At 45.7% G+C, this 14,324-nt stretch overlaps 1 protein-coding gene across 4 annotated transcripts; it reads right to left on the reverse strand.

The window, feature by feature from the left end:
* Window positions 1-6,709: 6,709 nt before the first annotated feature.
* On the reverse strand, window positions 6,710-13,871 carry btbd10b (BTB (POZ) domain containing 10b). 4 transcript variants are annotated; one of them, XM_031557910.2, is made up of 9 exons: window positions 13,736-13,871; window positions 12,678-12,798; window positions 10,004-10,199; window positions 9,463-9,709; window positions 8,860-8,962; window positions 8,620-8,740; window positions 8,132-8,329; window positions 7,685-7,795; window positions 6,713-7,536 (listed from the first exon to the last, which is right to left on the reverse strand). In XM_031557910.2, the coding sequence occupies exons 3-9, from the start codon at window positions 10,167-10,169 to the stop codon at window positions 7,196-7,198; spliced, it is 1,287 nt and encodes a 428-aa protein (XP_031413770.1). In that variant the 5' UTR covers window positions 10,170-10,199; window positions 12,678-12,798; window positions 13,736-13,871; the 3' UTR covers window positions 6,713-7,195. The 4 variants fall into 4 exon arrangements, with proteins under 4 accessions (XP_031413771.1, XP_031413770.1, XP_012684230.1 ...); XM_012828776.3 differs by having other exon boundaries at window positions 6,714-7,536; window positions 10,004-10,202; XM_012828777.3 differs by lacking the exon at window positions 12,678-12,798 and having other exon boundaries at window positions 6,714-7,536; window positions 10,004-10,202; window positions 13,736-13,860.
* Window positions 13,872-14,324: the final 453 nt, after the last annotated feature.

Raw genomic sequence — 14,324 nt, forward strand, 5'->3', positions numbered from 1 at the left:
CTCGTGGGACTGACCTTGTGCTGAGGTAAAGAAGGGTACACACACACACACACACACACACAGAGTGTCAATCACATCACTCTTCTTGTGTTAAAATCAGACAATCCAGTCAAAACAGACGACTGAAAATGGCCAATCAGCTACAGGTACTGAACGGGTTGAAAGGTCAGTGTCTGGAAGCTTGAGCCAGGTAAAACACAGACTGGACAAACACTCATTTTCTACAGTTTCTTTACCGTTATTGAAGTGAACAGACACAGGGGTATTTTTGTTGGGATCCTTTCTATGTTGTCAAACCCATATAATAACATCATGAGCCTGACATGCTGGTTGCGGTTGGGATTATAGAGGGGTCAAGCCCGGTAGCCCGGTGGCAACAGCACAGATTCCCATGGGAGAGGATTGGGATTCAAGTCCCGGCAACAGCACTGTCCAGCCCTGGGCAAGGTACCAAAGCGACATTCACCTGGTCCAGGCGTGGTTGGATATGGTACCTGAGCAACTTGGTCCACAGCAGATGGACGGGGACCTGAGAGACTCCAGGCCCATGCATCTACAAGAAAAGTGTTTAATTTAAACCAAATGTTAATGTAAGTTAAGTGACATGGGCCACTTTAACCTAACTCTAGACCACACGTGCTTTGATCTTGCAACCTCATGGCACAGTACACACATCCACATGGCAACCACATCTCCTACCACTACACCACTGAGGGCTCCTACTAACACTTGAACTAGTAGTATGTTGAAATGGGACACATTTCCCATAGCATAGTAAAAGGCTCAGCGATGTTCAACTACAGGACACTGACCTGGTGGTCCGGAGGCAGGAGCACTGTCTCCCATGAGAGAGACTGCAAGTACACATCCCACTGATGACTACAGACTTATAAGGAGAAGTGGCCCAGTAAAGTCCAGTCGAAAGCTGGGGATATTTTGAACGTTTTTTTCTTTGTACAATTTAAAAAAACAAGTTAAACAGCTTTCAGACATTTTATATCCTGACAGTTTACATAGCCACATATACTTGGTGTGCACACGTCAGCACACTGCTCCAGACACTGCATTCTTTCTGAGGGGACTTGATCCGTCAACCTCAAAAATCAGGATCCATATCCACAAGATAACCACCAGGCCGCAACAGAGTTTTTGATAAATTGATAAGATGGCACCAACTCTGAGTGACATATCTCATATCACATGTGTTAAGGGAGCAACAAACCTGTGCTTTTGACCAGGACTGTGTTCCCTAAAAGCATTAAGCAATCACCACGGTAACTAAAAGAGAGAGCGTTCCAAATGAAACACATCCCTGCAAGAGAGGCACCAGATACCAGCTAACCTTGGGCCAAATCATCCTGGCCAGCCTCTACCAGCGTGTCTCTTTGTCTCTCATGTGTCTCTGTCTCTCATGTGTGTCTCAGCCAGCGTGTGTCTCTTCGTCTCTCATGTGTGTCTCTTTGTCTCTCATGTTTGTCTCTCATGTGTGTCTTAGCCTCTCCCAGCTGGGTCTTTGCATTGTTGTCTCAGACGGGGATCGCGGAACGCATCACACAAGGTGATTTAAAAAGTAATCCCTCAGGGTGGTCAATGTAAATGTGTTCTGATTAGCACAAATTAAAACTGTAGCTGTACCTGAACACTCAGGCCTACTCATATTTTGGGTTCTAAATACATACGTTCCATGTATTCCGTAACCCCAACACGGCATAGACACCACTCTCCCAAAAGAGGTAACATGACCTTTGACTGAACCCTGGCTGCCGTCTCGTCCCTGTGCCAACTCTCCATTCACTGCCAGCCTGCCATGGGAAAATATGGCACCGTTCCTCAGGATCACCTTCACAGGCTTCGACCGGGGCAACCTTGCTCAAACCCAGGAGATGCCTTTATGTGCCATCAAGATGAAAGAGTCTGGCCCCGCAGGTTAGAGAGTGTGTGTGTGTGTGTGTGTGTGTGTGTGAGAGAAAAAGGAGGAGGGAGAGAGATTGAATGTGTGTTCTGTGTGTATTAAAGATAAAAGCACGCAGTGAAGACGCCTCTCTGCTTATGTGTAACGACTATACCCCTGTTTCCTCTCATCAGTTTATTTAATGTGTGTTTGCAAGTGTTTGAAACTGTCCAGGGAAACCAATCTATCCATTATACCCACTCAACTTATTCACATGCATCTGCTGTTCTGTGTACCACTTTTCACAGTCTCTCTCTCTCTCTCACAGTCTCTCTCTCTCACAGTCTCTCTCTCTCACAGTCTCTCTCTCTCTCTCTCTCTCTCTCTCTCAGGGCTGGATGCCTGCCCAGCGGAGATACACCAAGTACCCTCCGTGCCCCCAGTGTGGATGCCCACATCACCAAGGCGTGCGTGATGCAGGTGACTTTGATTACAGCACATATCTATCAATCTATCTGTCTACATACACTTTGATTACAGCACATATCTGTGTCTACATATATATACTTTGATTACAGCACATATCTGTGTCTACAAATATATATATACTTTTATTACAGCACATATCTATCGATCTATTTACATCTAAAATATATCTCTTAAAAAAAAACAGACTACAAGGCAAATATTAAGCCTAATGCGTCACCCATTTCACAAGGTGAGCAGAAGCTAACCATAGCTAAATTCACCGATCAGGGATTGCACAACACGAAGCCTGCGTAAGTAAACACATCGACTACCTAAGGACTTGATAGCCACAATCTGGTGAGTAAAATGTATCCGATGCAGTTTAGGTGCTAGAGCTATAACGTTAAGTTTAAGTTTAGAAACCGCCGGGTGTGAGTTAAGAGTTGTCTGTAACCATGGATACCACTCTAGAGTCCCTCCCTCGAGTGACATAGTAGTCCGTATTTTTTCTGCTTTATTGTATAAGATAATTGCTGCATATTGGTAGCACCATTTTAATTTTTACGAGAAAAGACAACAGTTCGTAGCAAAAGACCAACAGAGAACTACATTTAAACTCAACAACCCGTTTTCCTTGGTTTTCTACTGACATTGTTTCGCTCACACCTTATTTTCTCAGGTTTAGCAAAAATCCATTCATTTTTCCACAGGGACTTTTTTCCTGTGGAACCAGGAAGTATTCAAAAGCTAACAATAAAAACTACAAACTTCCAGTCGAATCCCATACTCTATCGCATATAGAACAGGCATGCAGTTTGAATCCATCGATTCGTTTTTCGTGTTTGTGATTTATTATTTTTTTTGCATTACACTGAACAATTCTATTGGTCTGTCGTTGAACGGGTCTTTTATTAGACATGTTAGAACCTGTTTTTAATGCTGTTAATACTGCTGGTCAGTCGTGCCGGTAAAATAGCAATGTCGGAATAGTGAATCGCTAGTGGCCAAAGATTACTCATCACAAACACGCATTATCAAAGGGTTTTTACCCATGTTGACAAATATGCTGTGTATGTCAACTGTTGTAAACTGTGTATGTCGTCTTGTTACACTCCTGTCGTTTGACTGTTTTGTTTTGCATTGTTCTGATGTGATCGTTCTCCCCGTAATTTGACTGTGGCGTTGCGAATCACATCTCATTCTATGAATATTACGAAAGTGAGATATGTCTGATTAATCTCTACATTCTATGACTATTACGGAAGTGAGCCATGTCTGATTAATCAGTACATTAGAGCCCGTGAAACATCTATAGAACATTTCGTCTACTTTCTGTGCTCCTCATTATGATGACATTTTATTTTGAAATACTATGTAACTTGTATCCTCTGTAAATATTTAGCGATACAGGCTAAATCAATGCTGACACCATCTTAATGACGGTTCACAACAGAGATGTTATTCTGTTACAGTGGCCTATTTATCGTAGTCAGATAGAGGGGCACTGCCCCCTACTGGCTGTTCTTGGTATTGCTGGTTGAAAAAACATTTATGCGTAGACCACTCACTTGACTTACAAGAAACACTTCAATAACTATATTTACTATTAGTATTAATATGATTTAAACATTCCAACACATTTGGACATCCCTTCAGTGATTTACCTGTCAGTTATCCAGCAGTAAGTGGAATCTCCTCTCAGCGGTGAGGCGCTCCATCCTAAACCCCCTCTTACCCGTATCAACATCAAGGAAAACAAAAACATTAATATAATCATCAGAACATTTAAATAATAATTTGCAGAGTATTCCTCAGTAGAGGACATTTCAGATTTAAGAAATTAATTTAAGAACATCAATATCATTTTAGATAAACCGAGTAATTTACATATATAATTTTTTTTACAAATTACTTAGTGCCTTGTTAGTGATGTTATCCTGTTTGTGGCCCTGTTTACTGCGGAACGGCGTGTAGCTTTAATAAATCAAACTATTTTTAATCATGCTTTGTCTTGAGTTCACGTGGAAAGAAAACAATTCAAATTGTGAATTGTCCAACACTGAAAAACTGGAGATTCCATTTCTATCACCCAGCCCTAGAATGCTGATATTCGCACTGATCAACGCCGTTATTGATATTATTAAAGGCACAGATCAACTCCGTTATTGATATTATTAAAGGCACTGATGTAACTTCCTTATTGATATTATTAAATGCACTGATCTAACTTCGCTATTGATATCATTAAAGGTCCAGTCAGTGATTCTAATCCCACACACTTTAGTTTGTATATCACCGGTGGTTCAGTGCAAACACACACACACAGCTCTACCTCTATACAACACACACACAGCTCTACCTCTATACATCAGACACACACACACACACACAGCTCGATTCAGGATTCACACAGAAGATTCGGTATGAACTGTGCAATACTGACCAACTTCTACCGCTGCACAATAGACAGCATCCTGACTGTCAATATAACGACATGGTATGGGAACAGCACTGCCCATGATCGGAAACACTATGCAGAGTGGTCAGATCAGCGCAGCGCATTACAGGGACTGAGCCATCATCCATGCAGGACCTTTACAGCCAGCGCTGCAGGAGAAAGGCCAAGAGGATTCTTTCAGACCCCAACCATCCCAGCCACAGTCTCTCTACCCAAAAGCGTACGGACCCGTACCAGCAGATTCAGAGACAGTTTCTACCCGCATGCCATCAGGATGCTGAACTATCCTACACCCCCTCACACTTAATATGGTCATCCTCATGCAACCGTCTTTCTTAATTTCTTTTCTAGCCTTTAAATTCTAGTAATTAGTTTATTATTTTAAATTGAGCAGACACTTGAGCACAAGGAATTTCATTACTGATAAATGCCCTTTTTATGAGTACTTGATCACACACACACACACACACAGCTCTACCTACATAGATCTCTCTCACACACACACACACACACACACAGCTCTACCTCCATAGATCACACACACACACACACACACAGCTCTACCTGCATAGATCACACACACACAGCTCTACCTCTATAGATCACACACACACAGCTCTACCTCTATAGATCTCACACACACACAGCTCTACTTGCATAGATCTCTCTCTCTCAAACACACACACACACACACAGCTCTACCTCCATAGATCACACATACATACATACACACACAGCTCTACCTCGACACACACACACACACACACACACACATACCTACTGGCAGCTGAGATGTTGCCCTTCACTGATAGCTACCCTACCCTGCGCCCTAAGAGGTCTCATGGATTCATTTTAGGCCCTCTGGACTGGACTAACTCATATACCCTCTTAAACAGGGATTAGAATGCTGCCAGACCCACAATCTGGATGGTGTGGTTTCCAGGTCAAAGATTCCTAGTCACAAGTGATGAGCCGGAAGTTTAACCCCAGCTGCATGTTGGGGTCAAAGACTCGTCTGAATTAGACCAGTAACTACCCAGAACCCTCCGGAACAGTAGTCCCCCAAACAGAACTTTGTCATTCATATTGCGGTTTAGAAGCATCTTCCAGATGGTTTTCCCAGAAATGGTTATGAGGTTTTCATAAAACTTGATGGACAAAGATGTTGGCTGATAACCAGCATTGATAATCTCATAGTGTCACTGCAGATGAAGTGTATTTCTGTGTAACGGCTGTGTCTGTGTGTGTGTCGTCTGCGTGTCTGTGTCTGTAAACTGACCTGCGATGCACGTTTGTGACTGTACTTGCTCTGCTGCCCCCATGTGGCTGATGGCAGCACTGCAGGCTGATGAGCTGGCAGGTGAAAGAGATGCTGTGTGTGTGTGTATACTCTGGAGTGTGTGAGAGTTCGTGCGTGTGTGTGTGTGTGTGTGTGTGTGCGCGCGCTCGTGTGTGTGTGTGTGTGTGAGCGCTCGTGTGTGTGTGAGCGTGTGCGAGCGGGTGTGTGTGCGAGCGGGTGTGTGTTTGGTGCCACCAGGAGACAGACGGTGCAGTGTTTCATGTGTTTATTTCTGTAATGAGTTCATGCCCACGAGCACAGGGTCCAGGCCACACACGTTTTCATGTCCAGAGGGGGCCAGTTGCCCCGGCGACAAGACCACAGCACTCGTCACCCACACACAGGCACGCCCCCTACTGGGGGCAGCAGTCATTGCAGGTGAAAAAATAAACAAATCAACAAATCAACAAAACAAACCCAACCCAACCAAACATAGAATAGAATAGAAGAACCCAGCGGTACCGCCCCACCCGCCCCGTGAGGTTCTAGAGCTCCTAAACCAGAGTAAGAACATGAGAATAGAAGAACCCAGCGGTACTGACCCACCCGCCCCGTGAGGTTCTAGAGCTCCTAAACCAGAGTAAGAACATGAGAATAGAAGAACCCAGCGGTACCGCCCCACCCGCCCCGTGAGGTTCCGAGTAAGAACAAGAGTTAGAAAAACAAGACTCAGTCAGCCCCTTCAGCTCTAGCCACTAACAAAAAATACATTTCCTTTGGTCATGTAAAAAACAAACAGACAGGAGGAAATAAATAGAGGGGAGGAGCCCTGCCAGCGACGCTCAGGGTCGCTATGGTAACGGCAGGGTGTGTGAGGCTTCCCGTCAGCGTTCTTGGGGGGGGGGGTGTATGTGTGTGTGTGTGTGTGTGTGTGTGTGTGTGTGTGTGCGTGTGTGCGCCACACAGCAGAAGCTAAGGAAGAGGAAAGTGCAGAAGGCAACCAAGGGCAAAGGTCACGACCCCAAGTCCACGGCCCCGAGCATGCTGGGAGGGTTTGGGCGAGGGGGGGGGGGGGGGCGGAGCTGCCAGGGCAGGGGTCTCAGACGACCGGCGAGGGGGCGTCCGGATCGGGCTCGTAGTTGTTGCTGTTGCCGTAGTGATGTGCGCCTCCAAGGGGGGCGGGGTGCGGGGGCAGGCTGTCCAGCTCGTCCACCTGTGGGCCGGGGTGCAGCGCCACCAGCTGGTCCTGCGGGATGTCTGCGGCCGCCGCCGCCAGGTTGGTGATGGACTTGCTCTTCACGCACTGGAAGTCCACGTGCCGGCTCTTGCCCTCCTCCTTCTCCCACGACATGCGGATGAAGGGCCGCTGCACGTAGTTATAGATGACCTCCGGACGACCTCCGGGACGCTTCTTCACCTTCTCCTTATACGTGGGGTAACCTGTCACACACACACACACACACACACACCTCTTGACATGAGTGGACTTGCTACACACTCACAGAGATAGGTCTTCGCATGAGGTCGAATCTGAATGTGTGTGTGTGTGTGTGTGTGTGTGTGTGTGTGTAAGAGCTTGTGGTCTGACCTTCTATGCCGAGGCGGATCTTCTTGAGGCCTCGCTCTTTTAGAACAGACTTGGCCACGTCTCGGTTCTCAATGTACTTGAAGAAACGGTAGAGTTTTGTACTGTAAATAACTGCAGGAGAAACAAACACACACAGTTAGGAAAACACACACACACACACATACACACACACAGTTGGTACACATGCTTTATGTCAAACTGTCTTTCTATATGGAAGGTTCTAGAGCAGGGCTTCCCTATTAAGTAGGGCTGAACGATTTGGGAAAATAATATTTCAGTCTAATCGCGGACGTTGCGGTTAGAAAATCACGTTCTATCGTATCGCGATTAAATCGCAAATGCAATTAATCGTTCAGCCCTACTATTAAGGCAGGTATATACTTGTCTTTAGAGCTTGTGTGTGTGTGTGTGTGTGTGTGTGTGTGTGTGTGTGAGAGAGACACTCACTCTGGGAGTACTCCTCGCCCATCTGCGGCGGGTACTCCTCGTCCCAGTCGACCACGTCGTCGTCGGTGAGCACCACGATGTGACACTCCCTCTCCCCGCTCTGGGCGCTGGCCACCATGAGGGGCAGCACCATCTCATCCAGGTACGCCTCGAACTGACGCCGCGCCCCGTCATTGGACAGCTCGTGCATCAGGGCACCTGACGCGCACACACACACACACACACAACACACACACACACACAGGGGTCAGTCATTAAATCCAATACACACACCATCACAGTTCACATCAGAGAGAGAAGAGACACAGACAGAGAGAGAGAGAGACAGACAGACCAACAGAGAGGAGACAGACAGACAGACAGACAGACAGACAGAGAGAGAGAGATGAGAGAGAGACAGACAGACAGAGACACAGACAGACAGAGAGAGAAGAGAGAGAGACACAGACAGACAGAGAGAGTGTGTGTGTGTGTGTGTGTGTACTCACTGAGGTCTCTGCACTTGATGGTGCTGTAGTCGAAGGAGATGCAGAGGTAGTCACACGCCTCTCTCAGCTCAGGGATGGAGATGCCATCAGGACAGCGGATCACACCAGACCTGTAGTAGTCCTGGACCACACACACACACACACACACACACACACACACACGAGAGGGGTTAATATATACTTATACATATACACACACACACACACACACACCACTCTCTCTCTCTCTCTCTCTCTCACCAGGATGGCTCTGAAGACTGTGGAGCTGATGCCCTCGGCAACCTCAAACTCTCCCTTCTCATTGGGCCGTGTGAAGTTGTGCTCCCGCCCCGAGCCAAACATCCTGAATGAACAAACAAACAAACAAACCAAAACATACTACTTTAGAGATGATCACAACATCAACACAACACCATAGTGTTATATGTGAATATGGAGAGGTGTGTGTGTGTGTGTGTGTGTATGTGTGTGTGTGTGTGTGTGTGTGTGTGTGTGTGTGTGTGTGTGTGTGTGTGACCTCCCCAGCATAGTGTTGGGTTGCGCGGTGAATATAGAGGTGTGTGTGTGTGTGTGTCTCACCTCCCCAGCATAGTGTTGGGTTGCACGGTGAATATAGAGGTGTAGGTGTGTGTGTGTGTGTGTGTGTGTGTGTGTGTGTGTGTGTGTGTGTCTCACCTCCCCAGCATAGTGTTGGGTTGCGCAGTGAATATAGAGGTGTGTGTGTGTGTGTGTGTGTGTGTGTGTGTGTGTCTCACCTCCCCAGCATAGTGTTCGCTTGAGCGCTGAATATAGACGTGTGGGTGTGTGTGTGTGTGTGTGTGTGTGTGTGTGTGTGTGTCTCACCTCCCCAGCATAGTGTTGGGTTGCGCTGTGAATATACAGGGGTCCACTACGAAGCGTGTGTTGTCCACGATGAGTGTGACCCTCTCGGAGGGCCTCTGGCGCGTGGCTCCGCCCTCCTTGGGGCTCTCGTACACAAACACCATCTCCCCCCCCAGAGCCTTGGGCGGGACGTCCACACACACGCTCCTGATGGTGGGGGACACGCGCTGGGGGCGGGGGCTGCCCGGCCGAGAACCACCCTCACGCTCTACACACACACACACACACACACACACACACAGGTGAGGTTATAGATCAGGTGACACAGACATAGACATAGACACAGACACACACACACAGGTGAGGTTATAGATCAGGTGACACACACACACACACACACACACAGACACACAGAGACAGACAGACACACAGACACACAGACACACAGACAAGGTTATAGATCAGGTGACACAGACACACACAGACACACACAGACACACACAGACACACACAGACACACACAGACACACACAGACACACACAGACACGCGCGTATACTCACCGTTGTATTGCCGTGTGGGTGACGTGATGTTTCGGATGCAGGGGGTGAGTTGTCCCTCTCCACGCTCGTGGGAGGAGTCTCGGGAACGGTCACTAGAGCGACGACGATCACGTGACCGATCATAGGTCCCTCCCCCACAGGCTCCGCCTCCACCATACAGACTCATCTTCCCCAGGTCACACACCACACCTCAGGACTACTGCAACACACACACACACACACACACACTCAGGCAAATTGGACTGGAGTAACATTCCTGTGTGCTGTCTTGTTGTGTGTTTGTGTGTGTGTGTGTGTGTGTGTGTGTGTGTGTGTTAGTGCTGGAGTAACATTCCTGTGTGCTGTATTGTTGTGTGTGTGTAAGGGTGTGTTAGACTGGAGTGAGCCTGCCTCTGTGGTCTCTCTCTCTCTCCCTGTCTCATCCATTAGCATGTCAGATCCATAATGTCGTAATCGATAATAACTTGCCCTTCTCACTTAGTCATCAATAACAGTTACTAGGGATGGGGTTACTAGTCCATTATCACTGGGAGGGTTTCTACTAGAGATGGGGTTACTATGGTTACTAGAGATGGGGTTACTAAGGTTACTAGAGATGGGGTTACTAGAGATGGGGTTACTAGAGAGGGGGTTACTAGAGAGGGGGTTACTATGGTTACTAGAGATGGGGTTACTAGGGTTACTAGAGATGGGGTTACTAGGGTTACTAGAGATGGGGTTACTATGGTTACTAGAGATGGGGTTACTAAGGTTACTAGAGATGGGGTTACTAGGGTTATAGGGCCAATGATTTTCCGTTTAAAAAAAATGCATTTTCCGTTTCACATTTGGTGAATTCCGTTTTTTTTCCGTTTCAGCTCATTTTGTTCACCCTGAGGTAGATTGATGGCTTAAAATGAGTGAATAATATGTGCCCTTCTTAGATTGTTGTTTGCCAGCCATCAACAGAACAGAAGACTAAAAATGTTTTGTTTTAAATGCGATTGGGAAGACGAGCGCGTGAATGTGACTGAATGTGGCTTTAGCGGAAATCTGTGGGTCAACCGTTGAAAAGGGGGGCGTGGCCGGAGCAGAGTTCAGCGCAGACGTGACATTTTCTCAGTGGTTTTGTTCTTTAATTAATGTTTGTTCATCGTTGCAATCGTTGTTGTGTTTATTTGAAAGAAATATAGCCTTGCAGCCCAAAATACAGGGGAATTTGGGCGATTTGTATGAACAAAATGATGTTTCCGTTTCAAAGGTGCAATTCCGTTTCAAAGTGTTCATTCCGCGAATTCCGTCCGTTTTCCGTTATCGCAGAAAATCATTGGCCCTAGGGTTACTAGAGATGGGGTTACTAGGGTTACTAGAGATAGGGGTTACTAGGGTTACTAGAGATGGGGTTACTAGGGTTACTAGAGATGGGGTTACTAGGGTTACTAGAGATGGGGTTACTAGGGTTACTAGAGATGGGGTTACTAGAGATGGGGTTACTAGGGTTACTAGAGATGGGGTTACTATGGTTACTAGAGATGGGGTTACTAGGATTAATAGAGATGGGGTTACTAGGGTTACTAGAGATGGGGTTACTAGAGATGGGGTTACTAGAGATGGGGTTACTAGGGTTACTAGAGATGGGGTTACTAGGGTTACTAGAGATGGGGTTACTAGAGATGGGGTTACTAGGGTTACTAGAGATGGGGTTACTATGGTTACTAGAGATGGGGTTACTATGGTTACTAGAGATGGGGTTACTAGGGTTACTAGAGATGGGGTTACTAGGGTTACTAGTCCATTATCACTGGGACCCATTCGACTACTAACTAGCAGGCGACGTTATAAACAAAAACAACAAATGTAGACAAAAACTAAAAAACGCCACATTTGTTATGATTAAATGACTATTCTCTCTATTCAAAAACCTGTCCCTAGTTTCTATCTTTTCCTCCATTCATTTTACGAAAGATAAATAGGTGCGCCTGTACCATCAACTAGATAACTAGCTATCGCTTCATGCAAACACAACTAATATACTGACATTTACCGCCTTTGCAATATTGTGCCCATTCTAACAACACCAATACGGCATCAGAGCAACACATTAATGGCTTTCAACACACACACACACACACACACACTGACTCTCCAGGAAGGAGGATATAAAAACAAATCAAAACAGGAAATTCCAGCAACATGACTGTGACTGAGCCAGAAACGTGTGTGTGTGTGTGTGTGTCCTCCTCTCAGATGACTCTTATTGTTCTGTGTGACATCACTCAGTGCCGTTGGGCGACTCGGACGCTGTGTTGGGTGGAGCTGCATTTTGCTCACTTCCTCACACACACACACACTTTTAGAGGAGCAGCTTAACTTACACAGGGAAGCAGAAACAACCACAGATACTACTAGAATACTCTAGGACTCATGACACACACACACACACACACACACAGTCTAGTACTGACACTAGGAACACCAGAGCTCTACTACTGACACTAGGAACCCCAGAGCACTAGTCTACTACTGACACTGTTTCATTGGCACGAGGAACCTACTGTTATTTTGTTCCACAGCTCAGCTCATCTGGCCAAACTGGCAGAGATGACCCTTGTCAAATCCCCTCCCAGTGACCACACCGAAGTCCACGCGGTCGGTCCCCCCACCCCCCATCGGGCTAATGTCAGCCGTCACTCACCTCGAGCGTGTTTTAAGTTCCCAGTTCGCGGTGCCGCTGAAATCACTCTCATATGACTGCGAGCCTACTGCCATCACACGCGCACACATAAATCCTCGCTGCGCTCCTCCGCATTCATAATCTGTTGTCACAAGAAAGGAACGCAGCGCGAATGCTTTCAAACGCCCCTCCAAGCCAAGTGCAAGAACATAACTTACACAATTGCATATGCCACGCCATCTAGCTTTTAATCAATTGTTACATGCGTATCTACAACTGATTTGCTAGCTGACTTGCGTGGATGTTGTTATCACTACAAATCAATAACAAGATATTGAGAACACACAATCTGATGTTTGCATATGAACCGTTACGTTGGATTAAAACATTTTTTTAAACATCATAGAGCAACCCAAAACTGCGAGTCTATGTCATGCACCACAGCACAAAGCCTCTGCCTGGACTTTTATTGATGACATTAATCAATGGGCTATTTGCTGGGAATTAACTTCGCTAGCTGCATGCTAATGTTTGGTAATATGTCCCTGATTTAAAAATAACAACGTATCGGATTAAGAACTTAATTTCAAAAAGACTTGTCTTAAATAGTACAATAATTTCTTAACTGACGCTAGGCAGTTGCCTGCCAGACCAGTTCATCAAGCTCACTATTGCTAAAAACAAACAGCTACCATTAGCAGCTAACGCTAGGCATCTGCTGTTTCCATTGTTCAAATTCATAGAGCCGTTTGCTAACGATTTAGCTTAGGCTAGTGTTACTGACAGTCTAAGCTGGATGTGGCAAACAGTTATCGTCCTTAGACAGCATCCACATTGAACAGTATTGACCACCTATGTAGCCCTATAGAATGTAATTTTGAGTTTCCCCAGCTACATCTTAATTTGCTTTAATATGGGTTGTTTCTCGACAAAACCTCAAAATACAGAGTTAGCTAAGTTAAGCTGTCAGATGTTATGGCTATCTAGTTAACATGAGCAATGCTAACGTAAAAGCCACCCTACACACATAATGTTTTCTGATGCCAAACATCGACGTAATTACGAATGTCAAGTCTCACCTTTTATATAATGGTTGTAAAAGTATTTCGTAGAATATGTGGATGCCAGAAGGCGATTCACCTTCTCTGCATTTTCCCCGAAAAGGCGACACGACAGTGATCCTACTGTTAACAGGAAGTAACAAACTAAAATGACAACTCTCGCGATAAGACTGACCTAACAGAACATTCTCACAAAAACAAAAGGAGCTGTCTTTTTACTCCCAAGAGTGTCTAAGGCGAAACAGTGAAGAACAGAAAATGTGTGTATTTTTCTTTTATTTCTTTACATTTTTATGCGTTGCTTTAACGTTGCTTTTTGAAGTATTCTTGTTCTTTTACTGTTTATGTCATTCAAATTGGAATGATGGTGATGATGACGACGATGATGACATATTGGGTGGTCATCCATGTGACTGTCAATTGTGTATTTTGCATAGCTTTGGCAATGTTGTATTGTATACAGTCATGCCAATAAAGCCATTTAATTGAATTGACTGTGTATGGAGATAAACTGATGCATTAGACATGAGATTCTGCATTTCAAACTTCATCTGGGCCAGTGGGGAACTCTTAGAGCGCTGGGCTGAATTCGTTTGTTAGACTGGTG

The sequence above is a fragment of the Clupea harengus genome, chromosome 20 (assembly GCF_900700415.2).
Source record: "Clupea harengus chromosome 20, Ch_v2.0.2, whole genome shotgun sequence".
Taxonomy (NCBI): Eukaryota; Metazoa; Chordata; class Actinopteri; order Clupeiformes; family Clupeidae; genus Clupea; species Clupea harengus.